Below are 20,732 nucleotides of genomic sequence, written 5' to 3'. Positions count from 1 at the left end.
CAATGCCTGCCTTCGGAGACTTTGAGTAGGAATTCTGGGGGAAGGTTAGAGGAATCTGTGCATTTGAAAAGCTCCCTGAGGTTTCCACTGCACCCCCAGGTTGGGCAGTAATGACCAGACCCCTGGTGTGGTTCTCAGTGCCTGGTGGGGCCGGGTTGCGGCCGTGGACTTGCAGTGACTTCTGGTTATAGGGTGTGGGTTGCCGGACATATATGTAGCTTCACTTCAGAATCACAGTGATAATTGCACCTTACTGTAGCCATTTTTGTATTTACAATTCAGGGTAAGTCTTGATTCATTCAAAGTCATCGACAGTATTTTTGCTTAAAAACAGAATGTGTGATACATTTAATGTCAAGGATTGATCATAAGGAGGGCTTGACACCTGCGCTCCCTCCAGAGGGTCGTCCAGCCCCAGGCAGGGTGGCCTGAGCCTCCTTTGGCCTGTCCTTCTGCTCCCACCCCCGCCAGGCCTGCGGGGAAACTGGGGCGGCTGGGGCAGGCTTGCTGGGAAGCTCTCTGCACAGCACAAGTGCTGAGGGGTCTCTTTGGAAGCCGAGAAGGTGGTGGGACAGCCCAGGTGGAACCAGAGTCCTGAGAATATGGGCACCTCGTGTTTCAGCGGGAAATGCTGAGGGATTAAAGAGGCTTCGATGGCATCAGGAACTGTGCCCCCTGCGCCAGTGCCCCCCACTCCGCCTTGTACGCGAGGTCCTCCAGAGTTGGGGACTGCAGGATGGGGTCACTCCTTTTTGGCTCAGCATTTTCACCCAGCCCCCCCGCCTCGCCTCACCCCATGTGCAGGGAGGGCAGGGCAGTGCACCCGGGAGCGTGTCTGGGGGGAGACCACACAGAGACAGCCAGATTCCCTCGGATCAAATCAGGCAGTTATGCATCTTACAGATGACAAACACAACCCACATCTCCTTTGTAACGTGGATTTTTAAAGTAAAGTTCTCCGTGTTTCTCCTTTTATCCTACTTACATTTTATGCCCACTTTTTTCTTGGCATTAGCTACTGTAATTTGGAAACAATCTTAAACTGACAGAGTTTTACTTGTCATTTACACAAATAATGCTCGTCTGATTTTGAGGAGGTATAGGAAGAGTTTAGACCCAGAAGCTATAAAAACACCTTGTTGTGAAATGCGTTGTAACAAGATGCAGGCTGCCACTGTCTGTGCTGCTGTGTTTCAGAGTAAGAGTCTCAACAAAAATGTTTTGTTTGAAGTAAAAGTAAATATTTTGTTGGGAGCACACCACAAACCTGATTACATGTATCTGAGATACACACTTGAAGAAGAAAAGACTCATTTGCGATTATTCAAATAGCGGTCGGTATGTGTACACCTGAAACTAGTGTAATGTCCTATGTGGATTACACCTCAGTAACATGAATAGTAAATAAGTAAATATATAAGGAAAGAAAGACTTGGGTCACTGATGCGAACATGAGAAGAAAATTCTAGGAAACCAAGTTCAAGGCTTCAGTTTTCTGGAGATCCCCAAGGGTCCGGGAAAGGTGCTCTTTTCAAAAAATAATGAGATGCCAGATGTATTCAAAGTAGAGATTAAAGTGGGGAATGGCTTTTAATGGTGTGAATAGAATCGCTGAGCTGAGTGTGGGGTCTCTGTGGGGTGGGGTTGGGACCTCACCCCGCTCACCCAGCTCTGCTGTGATGGCTGTCACGGCCTCAGATTCCCATGCTGACATCACTGAGTCCTCGGAGGGGGATGTTTACGAGTGGATCCACCTCACTGTGAGTGCAGATGTTCCAGGAGTTTCTGACACTGTTGTGAATTCTCAGCACCACAGCGAGTCGGGGTTCAAAGGGAGGGGGAGCCTGTTAACATGTTTGACCTTGATCTCTGAGACCCCTGGGCATTTAACATCATGTCAAATTCTGTGGTCTGTAGCCTGCTGATTTTTCTATCAGAACTATTTCAGTACTTAGTAAAAGAAAGAAAAGGACTGCTTAGAATGTACAGAGCAAGGTGCCCTGACTTGGGAATGATGCTGTGTCCCTTTAGTGTTGGGAAGGGAAGCTGAGTGTTGAGAAGTTTGTTGGATTCGTGAGACGTGCCTGGATCCTAACGAAGGTTTCCAGGAAAGCGAGGCTGGGACTCTTAAGAGGTTTGCTGGCCACGGTTATCTTCCAATTCCCTGTCCATGGTGTCCCCATTGCCAGCCACCTGAGTGGAGCCAGTGAGGTGTTTTTCTGTAGCCACAACAGAGCCATAGACACCCAGGTAGGAGGAGAGACCAGAAGAGCCATAAGGGACCCTATTTGCCTTCTCAACAAAAGGCTCATTATCAAGAGATCACGCTTGTTTATTTCAAATAAATGAGCTGATTTCTCTCCTGGGTGCTTTTCTTGGTAAAACATTTTAAAAGCTTTCAAAAAGGAAAAAGGAAACACAAACCTATAACCAACTCCACACGATCTAAATAAGATGCTACGCCCATATCGTATCCCCTCCCCCCACAAGAAAATCAGCGACTAGAGCATGTCTTACCCATTTAGGTAAGACATGGTCAGTAGAGCATAACCTGGTCAGCTTGTAGGTATGTCACCCAGACTTGGTTGGCCCCCTGGTATCACGTCTCCCACCCAGTAAGTTAAGCCAGTCTCTTCAAGGCTCCTGGCTGTTACCACCTTCACCGCTCATGTCCTGCTGATTCTTTTTTTTTTTTTTTTTTTTTTTTTGGCTGTGTTGGGTCTTCGTTGCTGCACGCGGGCTTTCTCTAGCTGCGAAGAGCGGGGCTACTCTTCATTGCGGTGAGCAGGCTTCTCTTTGTGGTGGCTTCTCTTGTTGCAGAGCACGGGCTTCAGTAGTTGTGGCACACAGGCTCAGTAGTTGTGGCTTGCGGGCTCTAGAACGCAGGCTCAGTAGTTGTGGTGCGCGAGCTTAGTTGCTCTGCGGCATGTGGGATCTTCCCCGACCAGGGCTCGAACCCGTGTTGGCAGGCGGAGTCTTAACCACTGTGCCACCAGGGAAGTCCCCCTGCTGATTCTTTGAGTTTAACTCTACCTCCTTTGGAGACCTTTCCAGTCTGTTCTGAAATGGGGCGATCTCGCCCTTTCCCGAATTCCCGCAGCTTTCACTTCCTGTGGCTCTCCTAGTTGGCACTCCAGCTTTGGTCGTTATATTATATCCAGTACTTATTGCCCTTTATAGTTGCCTAATTATTCGGTATATCTGAGCTGCAATCTCCTTATTGAAAGTGTTAACTTCTTGAGACCAGGAGTCATGGCTTATTCTGGGGGTCCCTCTCCCCAGCTCCTCGCCTCATGCTGGGCACATAATCTGCAAAATTTCAAGCTCCTTGAGAACAGGGACCACCTCCTCACTCACGTGTCCTTGAGGACAGGGACCACCACTCACTCAGTCACCTCACTCTCCCCAGCCCCTAATACAACACCTACCACAGAGCTGAAACTCAGTAAACATTTGGTGAATGATTGACTGTTGGCACTTAGGGGATACTTGGGCTTTGATGACAAGTTTTGAGGGAGAAGGTCATCCTTGTTTTAAAGTGTCTTTGACAGACTACCATCACGGTGACATGACGGTGAAACTTCCGTATGAGATTCTTCATAGTCCATTTGTGAGAGAGAGAGCACTACAAAAATTTTTAATAAGATTAGGCATGTTTATGTAGTACGGACTTGTTATAGTATTGAAATATGTCATTTTCCAGCAAAAATTCATGTGAATTTGAGAAATAATCTAGATTGAACTAACCCTATAACAACATACATAACCTTACACCATACACAAAAGTTAACCCAAAATGGATCAATGGCCTAAATCTAAGAGTCAAAACCATAAAATGCTTAGAAGAAAATATAGGGATAAGTCTTCATGACCTTGGATTTGACAGTGATTTCTTGGATGTGACACCAAAAGCTCAAGAAACAAAAGACGAAATAAATACATTGGACTTGGTCAAAATTTAAAATGTTTGTGCATCAAAGGACATTATCAAGAAAGTGAAAAGAAACCCACAGAATGGGAGAAATATTTGCAGATCATATATCTGGTAAGGGCCTAGTATCCAGAATATATAAAGAACTCTTACAACCCAACAACAAAAAGACAAACAGCTCAATTTAAATATGAGCAAAGGACTTGAATAGACATTTCTCCAAAGAAGATGCACAAATGGCCAATAAGCACAAGAAGAGATGCTCAACGTCATTAGCCATGCAAATCAAAACCACAATGAGATACCATTTCAGACCTACTAGAATTGCTATAAGGTTTTTTAAAACCTTGAAAATAACAAGTGATGGTGAGGATGTGGAGAAATTAGAACCCTCATATACTGTGGGTGGGAATGTAAAATGGTAGAAGACAGTTTGGCAGTTTCTTAAAAGGTTAAACGTAGAGCTATCATCATATGACCCAGCAATTCCAAAATAATTGAAAGCAGGGAATTGAGGAGATCTGTAAACTAGTGTTGATAGCAGCGTTATTCAGAATAGCCAAAAACTGGAAACAAACCAAAAGTTCATCAACAGATGAATTGCTAAACACAATGTGGTGGATCCGTACAATGGAATATTACTCAGCTACAAAGGAATGAAGCTGTGACACATGCTGCAATGTGGATGAGCCTCGAAAACATGCTCAGTGAAGGAAGCCAGACACAGAAGGCCACGTGTTGTGTGATTCCAGTTGTATGAATTATCCACACTAGGTAACATCCATAGAGACAGAAAGCAGATCAGTGGTTGCCTCGTATTGCATGGAAGAAAGGATGGAGAGTTACTGCTCTGTGGGCAAAGGATTTTCTTTCGGACGATGGAAGTTTGGGGACCTACAAATAGAGGTGATGGTTACACAACATCGTGGTTCTACTAATGCACACTTTAAAATAGTTCACTTTTGGGCTTCCCTGGTGGCGCAGTGGTTGAGAGTCCGCCTGCCAATGCAGGGGACACGGGTTTGTGCCCTGGTCCTGGAAGATCCCACATGCCGCGGAGCGGCTGGGCCCGTGAGCCATGGCCGCTGAGCCTGTGCGTCCGGAGCCTGTGCTCCTCAACGGGAGAGGCCACAACAGTGAGACGCCCGCGTACCGCAAAAAAAAAACAAAAGTTCACTTTCTATCCTGTGAATTTTACTTCAATTTTCTTAATCTTTTAAAAAGACATACATAAACAGGCATCTAACAACGTCTGTGCCTACCGTCAGGAATAATTACCTTTCTTAAATTTCTGTTGAGTGAAAAATAGATTAAAGTAACTTAAAAATATTGCATTTTGACCATGTATTATTCATGCTAAGCTACAGATTTGAGGATAGTGACCAAGAGGCAGATGTAAGGAAAAGCCTTGTACTGAAAGTGAAATCAGTTTTGTTATGAGGAAAGTCCTGCTCAGGCCAAGAGAAGGGGACTTTCCAGAAAAGCTTATTCACTCAAGCACTCATGACACAAATATTTGTTGAGCTCTTACTAAGTGTCAAGGACAAAAAACATGAAGATCCCTGCCTCGCGGGGCTGACAGTGTAGCAGGGGATACAGAGACTAAGTAGGGCATAGTGAATGAGTTAATCGCAGGCTTTAGGAAGTGCTTAGTGCTGTGGACACAGGAACAGTCAGGGCAGCGGAGGGGCCTGGGCGTGGAAGACTGAGGAGGGTTAGAGAGGGTCTCATGGGGAAGGGGGTTGGGGAGGCCCCGAAGGAGAAGAGGCAGCCGCACAGCAGGGCTAAGGTGCCGCCCGGGTGCGAGAGGGAGGCCAGCATGGCTGGAACAGTGACCGAGAGGGAGGGCAGAATGGGGACAAGATGCTGGATAGGCCACGGAAAGGGGGCGCCAGAGAAACAGGGCTGGTGTCACGCAGGGACCCTGAGCGGACAGGCCGTAGGCGGTGAGCACGGCGGTGACCCCAGCTGACTGCTCTGTGCAGCCCCGAAGATGTGGCAGGTGGGAGGCGCTTGCAGTCATCAGGTGAGAGAGGCCACTGGTCGGAACCTGGCAAGCGGTGGAGGTGGAGCCGTGGTGATGGATTTCATGTGCCTGAGAGATACAGGAGCGTCCAGGTGACATCAGGGCTCAGTCTGAGCCACCAGAGAGACACAGCCTCCATCCACCAAGTTGCAGGGCAGGTATGGGGGGTCAGGAGCTCGGCTCTGGCCGTGTCGAGTGTCCGGTGTGCACTGGACATCCAGGGAGAGGCCAGAACTGCTCTTCACCTTCAGGTAACAGGTTCTTCTGAGGAAGGTGCTCGTGGTCGCAGAGTGAGGAGGTGGTGCTCAGATACGTGATCCCGGGCGGGTCCTTGGAACAGTCACCGTGGTGAGCTGAGCAGTGCAGAATCATCACATGGACCACTTATGGCATCAAAGCTTTTTCTAGCGTGGACCTGGTTACCCAATTCCCTGGAAGGTTAGGAACATTTTTCTTGTCTAGGAAGAATGGTGGGTTTCAGATAAAGATTACAAGAAAAATGTTTCTTCTTCTATAATTGTCAGATGCCTTCTTTGATTCCCTCTGGACAGTGCACTTGCCAAACAAATATCATTTTCTTGATATTTAGAGTAAGTTAGCAAAAAACTAATAAAGATCATGCTTCTTATGGGTTTTCCCCCGAGATCCTGTCGTCACCACTGATGTAACTGGCCTAAAAGATTGAGAGAGTAAGAGCAGAAGCCATCCATTTACAGGGCTTCTTGTGTCACAGACAGCCCCTTGGGCTGCGCTGATCTCTCCTCTTCCAGACCATCGCGGCCAAAGTCAGCTCAGGAGGCAAAGAGTGGGCCCAAGAGGAGGCTTACTTGTGGTCGGGAATTGTCGGGAGCTCCAGGAATGTCAGGTCCATCTGTGTTCAAGTTTAAATCAGAAACACGTTCAAGGGGCTTCCCTGGTGGCGCAGTGGTTGAGAGTCCACCTCCCGATGCAGGGGACACGCGTTCGTGCCCCGGTCTGGGAAGATCCCACATGCCGCGGAGCGGCTGGGCCCGTGAGCCATGGCCGCTGGGCCTTCGCGTTCGGAGCCTGTGCTCCGCAACGGGAGAGGCCACAACAGTGAGAGGCTCGCGTACCACAAAAAAAAAAAAAAAGAAATCCGTCAAGAGCTGGATGAGAGTGACATCTTGTAACACTGGCTGCACTGCCTGCCTCCGTTCCGGTAAAAAAACGTTTAATAAAGCTGCTAAATGCTGAGATGAATTAAGCATGATGAATCAGAAATTCCAACTAGTAACTCTTGTAAAATGGTTCCAGATGTTTCTCTTGAGAAAGGAGGCCCTCTCCTAGGTATAGACCCAAGATAATTAAAAACCTACATTTACTCAAATACCTGTACACGAATGTTCACAGCAGCACTATTCACAACAGCCAAAAAGTGCAACAACCCAAATGTCCATCGAAGGATGAATGGATGAACCCACGTGGTCCATCCACACAGTGGGATCTTATTTGGCCATAAAAAGAATGAAGCACTGACCCATGTTACACCCTTGAAAACATTATGCTAAATGAAAGCCTGACACAAAAGGCTACGTATCGTATGAGTCCCTTTTTAATGAAACATCAGAACAGGCAGATCCGTAGAGACAGAAAGTGGACTGGTGTTTGCCAGGGGCAGAGGGAGCTGAGAATAAGGAGTGACTGCTCGTGGGTGCAGAGTTTCTCTGGGGTGATGGACATGTTCTAAAGGTGATCGTGGTGATGGGTGCACAACTCTGTGAATAAACTAAAAACTACTGACTTGTACACTTTAAATGGGTAAACTGTATGGTATATGCATTATAGGTCAAGAAAACTGTTCCATTAAAGACAGACAGAGGGAAAATATAAAACTTAAAATCAGAGAGTCCCAGAACTGGAAGAAATCTTAAAGGTGATCTCATACAAACACATGAGTTTAGAATATCAAGGTCTTTGGGTTCTTTGGACAGTTTTCCTTGCCTTTTGTGTCTGGTGCCAGGTTCGCAGCTGCTGCAGTTTTGCACAGGAGATCTGGCGCCTTTGAAATCTTTTATTTCGTGGAAACGTGAATCCCCTAATCCCTCCAGGAATGCACCGCGGGTGTTGCGTTTCCATTTAGCCATTGTTTCCTCTCAGGGAGGCTACACATTCCCACTGAGGACACCCTCAGCCTGTTGTAGGGTGTCGGGTACACGTGCAGCTTAGTTAATTACTAAGATCCCCCTTAGTAACTGGGGATGGTGGGCTTGCACCCTGGCCCAGCCCACTCCCCTTCCTCCTCCCTGCCCCCCAGCTGCCTACGGGCTGAGGTGGGGTTCTCCAGGGCCCTGGGGACTCCCTCCCGTGTGGGGACTTGGAGGCTCGGCTTCCAGACGCCCTTCCATGGGGCTGCACATGTTCTCCTACAAGGGCTTGGCCCTTGTTTCTAGAAAGCAGCTGCAGTCCTGTTCAGCCAGCCCCACTCCCTCTCCAGCTGTAAGTGCAGGAATCTGGGGGCCTTGTGGCGGGGAGCGGGGGGTCTGGGAGCCGTGGCAGCCCAGGCACCAGAAGCTCAGGGTGCAGCTCAGTGCCACAGCAGTGCCCTCGGGGCTCCTGTCCCCGAGGCCCACTCTTGGCCACCGTAACCTACCTCTTGCTGGTGATCTGGCCGTTCCCTTCTTGTGTTCAGAACCCATGCCCCCTCCCCAGCGCCTGGTGTGATGCCTCGTGCCTGTGGGTGTCCTGAAGCTGTTTCTGGAATTCAGTCCTCAAGCCTGCACGGCCTTCTGTTCCCTGCCACGTGCTTCTCTGTGAGCCTGTTGGCACCTGGCGGCCTTGTCATGATGCTGCCAGATCTGCAGCCGTGTTCTAGCCCTGTCCTTGTGCCCAAAGCCAAGAACTCCCTGACCAGCCCCCCCAGCAGCACTTCACAGGTCGGTCCTCACCTCTTGGCTGTCCTGAGGCCTGGTCCACCCACCCCCTTCTAATTTTGTCTTCCTGCTACCCTCTCACCACCTCCCTCCTGCGCTGGCCCCTCACGTGCACATCCTCACCCCCCTCCTCCACCTGTCGGCCGTGTGCTCATCACTCCAGCTGAAGCTCCAGCCTCTGACCAGAAGGACCCGTTCTGTCCCTGGGGAACAGGACATAGTGGTCAGAGTGAAGAAGCTCCCCCAGCTGGGACCTGAACCCAAAATCCATGCTCAACCAGAAATATCGTTTTAGGATTCCTCATTAGGCACCTCTACTATGCTTTACACTAAAATTTTCCCAAAGAAATATGTATCTAATTCTACAGCCATTGTCAGTAGGAATATACCAAACCCACTTTTACAGACATTTGCTTTAAATCTAGCCTGTTCCCAAAAAGAGGGTCTTCTCCCTCCATTTTGCCTTTCAGCATGTAAAACAGGACTCAGAGTGACTAAAAGACCAAGAATAATACCTCCAGGTGTTACATAATCAAGCTTGATGCCACGGAGAACTTTTGTCGGACGACTTGACAGAGCCTGTCTGGAAGCAAAAACCAAAGTCGTGATTCTTTGAGTCTCTTATCCCTAATAAAAATACATAATTATTTTATTTCTGTTCCCACACAAATAAGTTTCTCCTGTGAGTCTCTTTGGCATGCTTCAAGTGCACAAGTTTCTCAGAGAATTAGGATTTTAGAGAGAGAATCTTAGGTATAAGAGTGGGAGTATTGTGAAGGAGAAAATCAAAAGCTAAAAAATTAATTTTGTGGGGAAAAAATACTTAAGGAAAATTATATGTTCCCATCACAATGGGTTAGATTTATTTAACTCTCTACTATGGGTCATGGATCTAATTACTAGAACTTTATACTTATCAGTTGTTTTGTGAGACTATAACTTGGAAATAAAAGGTAGAGTCCTTAGACAAATCTTACTATATCTTAAAAAAAATTTTTTTAAACCAAGTGCAAGAGCAGCAAAACCCATGCAACCTGGCCATGGTGGGCAGCAAAGGCCCCTTTGGCTCAGTCCCCCTGAACCTTGGAACCACAAGGAATTCTGATTCTGCCCCAGCCCTTGTGGGTCATGCTTCAGGGAGAAAAGAGACAGGCCAGAGCTTTGTGGGTAGCTGTCTGTACTCAGCTACACAGGAAGGAAGTGAAAGCCTCTGGAACTAATACATGAAATTAACAAGGTTGCTGGATATAGGATCGAATACAGATGTCAACTGTATTTCTTTGTACTAGCCATGAAAAATTCCAAAAATGAAATTTAAAAAAAATGCACCTTCAAAATAACATCCAAAAAAATTACTTAGGAAAAAAAACCTAACAAATGATATGAAAGATGTATTCACTGAAAACTAGGAAACATCATTGAGAGAAAATAAGACACAAACAGGTATTACCATGTTCATGGATTAAAAAGCTCATTATTGTTAAGATGGCACTTCTCCCCAAAGCAACCTAGAGATGCAGTGCAATTCCAGCCAAAATACCAGCAGCTTTTCTATAGAAACTGACAGGCCAGTTCTCAGACATATGTGGAAATTCAGAAGACCAAGAATAGTCAGAATGATGTTGGAAAAGAACAAAGTTGCAGGACTTAACACCTAATTTTAAGACTGACTACAGAGCTACAGTAATCAAGATGGATGGAGCTGGCACAAGGATGGACATGTGGGTCGGTGGAACAGAATTAAGTCCAGGAACAGACCCACGTGTGTATGGTCAATTTCAGCAAAAGTACCAAGGTCAGTTTCAACAATTCAATGGAGAAAGGGTAGTCTTTTCAGTAAATATGCTGGGGGAAGCTACATATCCGCATGGAAAAAAGTGAAGCATGACCCTTTCCTCCCACCATAACCCCAAGTTAACTCAGATCATAGACCTAAATCTAAGAGCTAAAAATATTAAACTTTTAGAAGACATCTTGGAGAAAAAACTTTTTACTTTGGGTTAGGCAAAGATTTCTTAGAACACAAAAAGTGAAAAGCAAAAACTGATTAATTAGGGACTTCCGTGGTGGTCCAGTGGCTAAGACTCCACACTCCCAATGCAGGGGGCCCAGGTTCGATCCCTGGTCAGGGAACTAGATCCCACATGCATTCTGCAACTGAGAGTTCTCACATTCTCACACCGCAACTAAAGATCCCGCATGCGGCAACTAAGACCCAGCACAGCCAAATAAATAAATAATTTTTTAAAACTGATTAATTAGACACCATCAAAATTAAAAACTTTGCTCATCAAAAGATGCTTAGGAACGGGCTTCCCTGGTGGCGCAGTGGTTGAGAGTCCGCCTGCCGATGCAGGGGACGCAGGTTTGTGCCCCGGTCCGGGAAGATCCCACATGCCGCGGAGCGGCTGGGCCCGTGAGCCATGGCCGCTGAGCCTGCGTGTCTGGAGCCTGTGCTCTGCAACGGGAGAGGCCGCAACAGTGAGAGGCCCGCGTACCGCAAAAAAAAAAAAAAAAAAGATGCTTAGGTAAATTAAAATGTGAGCCACATTGGGTGAGAAAATGTTGACAAAACCTGTAGCTAAGAAAGGATTTGAATCCAGGCAATTTTTTAGAATATTTTACTCTTATGAAAAACAAAACAATAATAAGAAGACATACAACCCAATTTTTTAATGGGAAAAATATTTGAACAGACACCTGAAAATGAAGATATGCGAGCAGCCAACAGTCACGTGAAATGATGTCCACCGTCATTGGCCATTAGGGAGATGCAAACTTAAACCACAGCCAGATGCCATTACACACCCGTTAGAATAATTAAAATCAAAAAGACTAACACAACCAAATATTGGTGAGGTTTGGAGGAACTGGAACCCCTACCCATTGCTCTTGACAGTGCAAATGGAATGGCCACTTTGGAAAACAATTTAGCCATTTTTTAAAGTTAAACATGCGCCTGTCCTGTAACCCAGCAATTCCACTCCTGGGTATTAACCCAAAAGGGATGAAACTAGAAGTCCATACAAAGCCTAGTACACAGATATCCGTAGCAGCATTACTCATAACAGTCAAAAACCATAAATAACCCCAATGTCCATCCACTGGTGAGTGAGTAAACAAACAAAATGTGGTCTTATCCATACAATGGAATAGGACTCAGCAGTTTTTTTTTAAGCTGCTAAAATACATAACAAAATGGGTGAATCTTAGAAAAATCAGGCTAAGTGAAAGAAGCCAGACACAAAAGACTATATGACTTCATTTATATAAAATTTCTGGAAAAGGCAAAACTATAGAACCAAAGTAGATTGGCAGTTGTCTGAGACCAGGGGAGGGGGCAGATGGTGGAGGAGTTCTAAGACTTGGCTGTGTTGGTTGGGTGTGTGACCGGATAAGTAAATGGGTGAATTTTAGGGCATATAAAGTATGCCTCAAGAGGCTGTTAGAAATGATTCTAAGAATAGTTAAAGTTGGCTGTCACAGGGGGAAGAAGGCGAGTGTGGTGTATATTGTAAATGTGGGTTTGCACTCACTGGTCTCCAGCCACGAGAAGCTGCTACAGAAGAGAAGGAGGAAGCTGGCCAGGCCCCGAGGCTGCTTCCAGATTCAGGCTGATCACGTCCTAGTCAGGGGGCTCGGGCAAGTACAAAGGATCCAAGATCAGTCCCATTTCGTCATCTGTAAAACGAGAGCTGCATCACCTGCATGGCAGGGTATTTGAGACTCAAGTGAGCCCTCGGCCAAAGACCCTGAGAAGCTTGCCTGGGACCCACGAGGCCCCAGGAAAGGCCAGGGTGACGCCACTTTACGTTTGGTTACTTGCTGTGGTTGTCACCCACGGAGGTCGTGCTTCATGCTGGGAAAGACTCGGGCTTGGGGACCCCTGATTACTGTCGACACTTTATTTGGTTTGTTTAGCCTGGTCTCTGAAAGTTGTTTCTAAATAGAATTTGAAGCATCCTGTATTAACTTAGACCTGAGGATGGACAGAGATTATAAATAACCAGGCGTGACGGATCCCACACAGACCTTCAACTTGACATCCACCAGATATAGGAAAAAAGAAATGACAGAAACCTATTAGATCGTTCTACTCCCTGAGGGGTAAAACTGAGTAGGTGTATTTTAAATGAATCAGACCCAAACTTGAGCTTTAGAAAATTCTACTTAAATGGCTACTCTCCTGACTGAAACTGCCTGTTTCTGAGGCCCATTTGATGGTGGTGGTGGCCGTTGTTCACTGCATTACCATGGAAAGTTCCGGTAATCATTTATTTTTGCTCCAGCGTGTTCCAGAAAGGATTTAGTGCCACTCACAAAGTTATAATACAAGTTAATTTAAAAAAACAAAGTATGGCAGAAGGAAGCTAGGAACAGGTGAGTGAGTGATGTGGTAGCAGAGGTGAAGTTGGTACCCAGAGCATAAAGGCAAGGTCTACACACAAGCTGGGACCAACCCCCAAATGGGATTTCTGAGCTTCTTGGTGGTCAATTCAGTGACATAAATGAAAGCAGCAGAAAAGTCACAGGACCCCAGAGGATTAAAAATTAATAATGAAATTGGTAAAGCATTTTTTTGAGAGATGCAAAAAAGTATTACACTAAAATTAAAGAGGAATATTTTCCGTAAGACATCCTAGGAATAACATTTTTCACTCAACCCAGTAAGGATTTCCACCACCCTCAGGACAGAGCACCACATGTGGGAACAGCTCCATCTGAGACCTGGGTGCCTTTCACCAGATAAGAAATATTATGCTTTTGATTGTTATGTCCAAAACAAAAAGTGAATCTTAAGTGTCAGTGTAACCAAAAGTTGTTTTATTGTATTACATTAGCAGAGAAATCATGCAATAATTTTTTTTTCATTTCTTATTGGCAGACATTTATTTCTGTTTTAAAGCAGTTATGAAGAATTTTAAACCTTTTTTTTTTTCGGTACACGGGCCTCTCACTGTTGTGGCCTCTTCTGTTGTGGAGCACAGGCTCCAGACGCGCAGGCCCAGTGGCCATGGCTCACGGGCCCAGCCGCTCCGCGGCATGTGGGATCTTCCCGGACCGGGGCACAAACCCGTGTCCCCTGCATCGGCAGGCGGACTCTCAACCACTGCGCCACCAGGGAAGCCTTAAAATTTTTTTTAAAAATTGTTACCTACCTGAGAATTCCAGGCTAGCTTTGAGTACACTTTATACCTACAGGAAGGCGTAAACAGCAGAACGAGAAGGAAAGTGCTGTAATAGGAAATGGAGGAGTTGGGTATTTAATTTTAGTTTAAATTTTGATTTAAACATCAAAATTATGCTATGAAAATTTAAAGCCTTGCTTTTTACTTTTTTTGTTTGTTTGTTTTTTTGCGGTATGTGGGCCTCTCACTGTTGTGGCCTCTTCCGTTGCGGAGCACAGGCTCCGGACGCACAGGCTCAGCGGCCATGGCTTACGGGCCCAGCCGCTCTGCGGCATGTGGGACCTTCCCGGACCCGGGCACGAACCCGCATCCCCTGCATTGGCAGGCGGACTCTCAACCACTGCGCCACCAGGGAAGCCCTAAAGCCTTGCTTTTTAAAAGTAGGTTTAATTTGGTATCATTATCATGTTTATTTTCTATAACACAACTCAAACTCCTTTGAATTAGAATGACATAAATGACCATGTATTTCAGTTGCTAAATATATGAAGATCACAAGGTGATTCTCAAATTCAATAATACAGAAAAAATTAAGAAATGTCATTTAGTAATTTTCTTTTTATGCTCTCAGTGTCTCTCAACTCTCAGATGTCAAAAACAAATGAGGGGGCTTCCCTGGTGGCGCAGTGGTTGAGCGTCAGCCTGCCGATGCGGGGGACACGGGTTCGTGCCCCGGTCCGGGAAGATCCCACATGCCGCGGAGCGGGTGGGTCAGTGAGCCATGGCTGCTGAGCCTGTGCGTCTGGAGCCTGTGCCCCGCAACGGGAGAGGCCACAACAGTGAGAGGCCCGTGTACCGCAAAAAAAAAAAAAAAAAAAAAAAAAAAACAAATGAGACTTCACTGTGAATCACCTTTTCAGACACACACACACACACACACACACACACACCCCACTGAAATTATTTTTATTTAGTATTATTCATCTTAGTTGCTAACGGAGGCATACTAAAAGTATTCCTCATATTTATTTCCCAGTTGTTTTAACAAATGTATGAGAATTCTAGCCAGGCTCTGGACAAATGTTTGAGCACAGCAAAAGAAGCTGCAGTGGTTAATGATTTTACAGAATCATTTCTTTACTGGTTTATGTATTTTTATTTGAGATTGTGGTATTGTGGCTATGACTTCCAAAGATTTACCTTTTAGAAATAATGTTGAAATAAAATAATACGGTGTGAGAGAACTGCTATTAAATAATAAAGGTGGGAGAAAAGGGCTGAGATACAGATAAAAGAGAACAGCCACTTGATGAGTGTGGAATCTGCCTATGGGTAGTGAGTGCCCAAGGGGCATTCTCTCTCCTTGTGTAAGTTTTACATTTTCCCTGATAAAAAGGTGAAGGGGCTGGGCTTCCCTGGTGGCGAGGTGGTTGAGAGTCCACCTGCCGATGCAGGGGACACGGGTTCGTGCCCCAGTCCGGGAGGATCCCACATGCTGCGGAGCGGCTAGGCCCGTGAGCCATGGCCACTGGGCCTGCGCGTCCAGAGCCTGTGCTCCGCAATGGGAGAGGCCGCAACAGTGAGAGGCCCGCGTACTGCAACAACAAAAAAAAAAAAAAAAGGTGAAGGGGCCACAGCAGCAGCAGCCCTGGAATTTTCCACGAAGATCTGAGAACTCCTTAAAGAGTAAACATAGGGAATCCTGGGGACCTGGCCCTTGTCTAGCCCTGCATCTTGTTTCCCAACAAGGAAGACAAAGCAGCAGATCGAGCCTGTTCTGTCTCCTCCGTGTTGTCCACAGCGCCTGCTGTAAGATCCCGGCGCTCACGGTTCCTATCTCACCATGCTGTCGACACGTCCCCAGGAACCGTGCATTTTGTTTCTTGGGTCGAGCACCCCTCTGTGACTCTGTCTCAAAGGCTTCTGCTCAGACTATTGAAGAAAAAATGATTCTGACACTTGTTAAAGACAGTAAGGGGGCTTCCCTGGTGGCGCAGTGGTTGAGAGTCCGCCTGCCGATGCAGGGGACACGGGTTCGTGCTCCGGTCCGGGAAGATCCCACGTGCCGCGGAGCGGCTGGGCCCGTGAGCCATGGCCGCTGAGCCTGAGCGTCCTGAGCCTGTGCTCCGCAACGGGAGAGGCCGCAGCAGTGAGAGGCCCGCGTACCGCAAAAAAAAAAAAAAAAAGTAAGGAACTTTCTTCCAGGACCACTGCACAGGGGTTTGCAGTAGGTGGAAAGTGGGGCTCAAATCCCAATATCACCGCAACAGGGGTATGACTGCCCTCCTGGACCGTCCGGATAATAGCACAATAGAGCATTTCTCTTTAGACCTGGGGTGCATGTGTGTGTGTGTGTGTGTGTGTCTCCTCATTTGGCTCTTTGAAGGAAATTTTTCAAGGAAGCCCACAGACTCCTTCAGTGGAGCGATGGGAGCAGCCCTGGAAGATTCCGGAAGGAAGCATCAATCCAGGGAGATAGGATAAATGCTGAGGGTCCAGCTCCTCTCCTTGGCGTGGAGACTGTCCCTTCCTGTCACCTGTGGGCAGTTTGGGTTTGTTGTTGATGAGGACAGACAGGCAGACACGATAGATACAGAGACGTGCGGCACAAGCTTAAAAGCTGTTCCCGACACTGGGAGTCAGGTTGGGATGGACTAGAACCTGGTGAAACTGCACTCGGGGCCCCCTGCTCCCCCTCCCAGGTCTTGTACCTGATTTGTACTCATAATTCTGTGTTCCTTTTTTTCAAAGAGGGTCCACAAGTTGTATAAGCATCAGGCCCCTCAATACTTGGATCCACCCTTGTATGGAATCGTGAACCAACTCAGGTCTTGTTTTTTCCTGCAAAGAATCTACGCTGATTCTTAGGGAGAGCAGCCTCCACTGCTTCCTGGCGGGGTCACCCCAGACCCTCTCCTGCAGAGCAGAGATGGAAATCGGTGCTTCCTGGTTTGGGAAGGGATATAAATATTCTAACAAAGAGCTTTGTGAAAATTTATGTAGCTTATGTTATATTTAGCTGCTGATGTATAGTCGCCTGCTTCCATAGCACTGTTCATTTAATTTGGATAATTTTGGAAATACGGATTCATAGAGCCACCTTTACTGAGGTAGACAGGCTCCTATTTCAGAGGCTGCTGGTGCCGTAAGGGATGGGCCTGCGCACAGTGTGTGAACCAAAAATCCCAGTTCACGCTTAACTCAGAGTTTCTAAAAAGGTCAAAAACAGTAAATCACTATCCCCAAAGGGTGTAATTTTAAAAGTTTCTTTCTTATGTACCTAATGCTTTGGGGCTGAATTTAACCTGTCTGCTCAACCATGTCTATTCATAATTGTGGCTCACCTAGAAAATTTAAAAGAAGCAGCTAAAACAGAACTTGCCATTGTAACAAGCATGTTTTTTCACAGCTGAAATGGCCATTCTGCTAGTCAGGTCATTGAGTCCTAAGAACTTTAAATTCTTAGTTGTATTGATAGTTGGTGAATGTCATTAATTTTTGACTTGTCATTTCCACTTTGGGGGACTTTCTGGAACAATAAGAATGTTTGAGCAGTAGATTGAGTGGTGAGATCTGGGCCTTCCACCCCATGTGTGGAGTCGACCTCCATGAAGATAACAATTTATGCACTCCCTGCAAATGTTTTTGGCATTTTCTTTTTACTTTTAACTTTCGGAAGAAGGTAACACATGGGTTTTCTTATCTGTAACTTTTTCAAACTTCAGGAATTCTTTGATCACGTGAAGAAGCTCTGGGATGACGAAGGTGTGAAGGCCTGCTTCGAGAGGTCCAATGAGTACCAGCTCATCGACTGCGCCCAATAGTGAGTCTGTCCGCGAGGACCAATCCGTGCTCCCCTCCCAGAATCTCTGAACTTCCTTAAGTACAAGGAACAAATAATTAACAACTCATTGCAGAAACCAGCTTTTAACATAAGATGAGTTTAGTAGATGCAAAGCTGAAAATCCAGCAGGAGGCAGTGTTTCGGGGAAGAACCAGAAGCAGTTGTATTCATTTTACCTCTATCTTTGTATTCAGTTCTAGTCATTTTTTGCCTTCTATAGAGTTATAGGCATGTTCATAAATTATAACATACTTAGGTATTCATTACTATATTTTAATTTTGGAGCCGGGGCCCCCAAATTAAAATTTAAATAATCCACATCTGCAGTCAAGCCAAAGCTCTTACTTAAAGTAATGAGATCATCCTACACACATTTGAAGTAGACTAGAACCTCAAGAGTAGATGGTAATTAAAATAATAAGTAAATATTTGATGAAATAAATGTATGAGGAGAAATGAGCAAAGGACTCTGGTGCCAAGGCTGGCTCATTGCTTTTCCCTGAAATTCTCATTTTCCTATTTCCTATCTTTCGCTATTTTAGATTCAGTCTATAACTGTTACAGCATAATGGTTCCCAGAAGAAGGTTAATCAATGAGTTTTAGCTGTGTTTGCTCGTTTGATAACAAAAACTGTGTTTAAAGTTTGTCTTAGATAACTCTTTGGACAGCAAGAAATAAGCTTTTTTACATTTTAAGTCTGTAAACTCTCAAAATCCATACTTGTGGAAAAAGTTCCAGAAGCGTAAAACCTGGGAATTCACAGTATTTGGGACCAAATCTACACTATTTAGAACTACACTGTGAATACTGACTTTAAGGACAGGGAGCTGCGGCCGCCCCCGGGCCCTCCTCACCCCTCGGATCTCAGGCTCCATCACCTGTCACGGGCGAGGGGTGCTGAGCGGGGTGGGCAGGGCCCAGGAGGGGACACGGACATGTCCCCAGCACTGACAGGAAGCATTGTGGGCGCCCAGCAGTGATGGAGGTGGCCGTGGACAGGCGAGAGGGGTCGAGGAGCCACACCCTCCCAGGCCAGGGAACGTGGATTTTCCTCCGGACGCCACGAGTGGCCATCGGCTGGAAGAGTGAGGCTGTCAGGTCACTCTGGTGCTGCGTGGAGGGTGAAACGGAGGCGGCAGAGACCCGTGGGTGCACCCGGGCAGGTGGTGGCCGTGGAGGTGAGCCTGGGGCCTCAGGGACAGAGCCAGGCACTGTATTGAACAAGGGAGGTGAAGGAAAGAGGGGGTCAATGAGGATGACCCCGGGGCCGTTATTGGGACAGGGACCCAGGAGATGTCGTTTATGGAGGACAGGATGCCATCAAGCTCTGGTTTGGGGAAGTCTAGCTGTGATGCCAGAGGGAATTTCTAGCACAGCTGGAGATAACATTTGACATTCATATAGGTTTGCGTTTGAGGTTCTGGGGGAATGTGTCTGATGGTGGTTCCCAGTATTTCTTGAGCGAAGTCTCCTCTGGACCAGAGCGCCCTTCAATGTCGCATTAGGAGTTTATCTTTCTTATAAAAAGAGACAACGCATCACCATAGCGATAGAATTAATGGTTTACTTTAAAATAGAATATGCAAAGTAAATTTGACAAAAAGAAGCAGCATGAGCTTTGACAACAGGCAGTCAGGATCCAGATCTTTGCTCTGCTGCCAAGAGCAGAGAGTTTGGGCAGGTTACTTCCATGGGGATAAAATTATGGGCTGTGTTCCTGTACAGTTGTTGTAGGGTTAAATAGAGACCCGAAGACCCCAGAGTGGCACCTGGCACACGTGAGCCCTCCTGAGCTCTTGCTGCTGTGTCTCCAAGGTGGGAACTGAGGTCCAGGGGGTAACCTGAGGCCACTGAGATCAGGGTTCCCACCTGGTGGGTAGCGGGGTGGGGAGCCCCCGCCAAGCTCTGCTATTTCTTTCAGTTCCATACTTTCAAATTACAGAGAGTGTAACTCTGAGGCACGAGGTCAAGACCCCAGGCTTGTCAAAAATAAAACACCAAGGTTCCTGCGGTCTTCACTCTGGGCTCGGCAGAATCACAGAAAGCTGTTCCCCCCTAAACCTCACTATCTGGGTCAATCATAACGTCCCAGCTTTGCTTTTTTAATCCATTTTAATATGCATGGGAATCAGGTTAGGTCAGCAACCTTTGTCTCTTAATAACAATCTTGTTTTTCCTCTGCACTCAGATGTTGAGGTTGGGGATGAGACATTTCAAAAACAAGTAATATTTCAGTAACTCTTGTTAGACTGACACATGGAGACAGATGTTTTTTTGTTGCCAAATAAGATGTTGAAGGAACGTAGCTGCTTCCACCTCCCATCACCTTTGCTCATGAAATAAAGGACAGAAAGGACATTTCAATGTCCAACCGGGGATGTCCTGGGACCAGGATGCTCATGCCGGCTTGCCCAGTGCCCCAGAGTTCCAGTTCCTTGGGGAGTGCTTGTTGTTCCTCCTCAAAGACCTGGCTCCTTAGTGGGAGTTCTTGCATGAAATCAGGGCTATTGGAAATAAGTGAATGGGCAGATTGGGAGCCCGGGGCTCAGCACGGGGCTGATGGGGCACTGAGCTTTGCCCTGGCAGATTCCAGGGTTCTGACGGGTCTTCTTTTCCTCTCTCTTCTGAATCCTCTGAGAAAAGATCTGCCAACATCTCGGTGCGACTCTAAGTCACTGTGTTACCTGCTCAGCAGTCTTGTGTTTTGAGCCCAAGTGCTAATTAAGAAGGGATTCATTCTAAGCCCTGTTGAAGTCATTTCTTCCATGGCAGAAACCACGGGAATATTTGGGGGAAGAGGCGCTTCCCAGGGGGGCTGAGCTGCCAGTGAAGAATCCAAGGATGGTCTCGCCACAGTAACTCAAAAGCTTAAACACAGAGGAACCCGGCAGTTTCTCCCCTGGGTATACA

At 46.6% G+C, this 20,732-nt stretch overlaps 1 protein-coding gene across 1 annotated transcript in view; it reads left to right on the top strand.

Annotated features, from left to right (window-relative positions):
- The window catches only part of GNAL (G protein subunit alpha L), a gene marked incomplete at both ends in the record, with an annotated part of 68,262 nt that overhangs the window by 22,267 nt on the left and 25,263 nt on the right, over positions 1-20,732 (top strand). Inside the window, one exon of the mRNA XM_079717622.1 lies at positions 17,703-17,800. Coding sequence (XP_079573748.1) covers positions 17,703-17,800 — 98 coding nt within the window. The remainder of the gene's footprint in view (positions 1-17,702; positions 17,801-20,732) is intronic.

This window comes from Hyperoodon ampullatus (assembly GCF_949752795.1).
Source record: "Hyperoodon ampullatus genome assembly, chromosome: 13".
NCBI classification, from domain to species: Eukaryota; Metazoa; Chordata; class Mammalia; order Artiodactyla; family Ziphiidae; genus Hyperoodon; species Hyperoodon ampullatus.
This window is presented reverse-complemented; position numbering and strand designations above follow the sequence as displayed.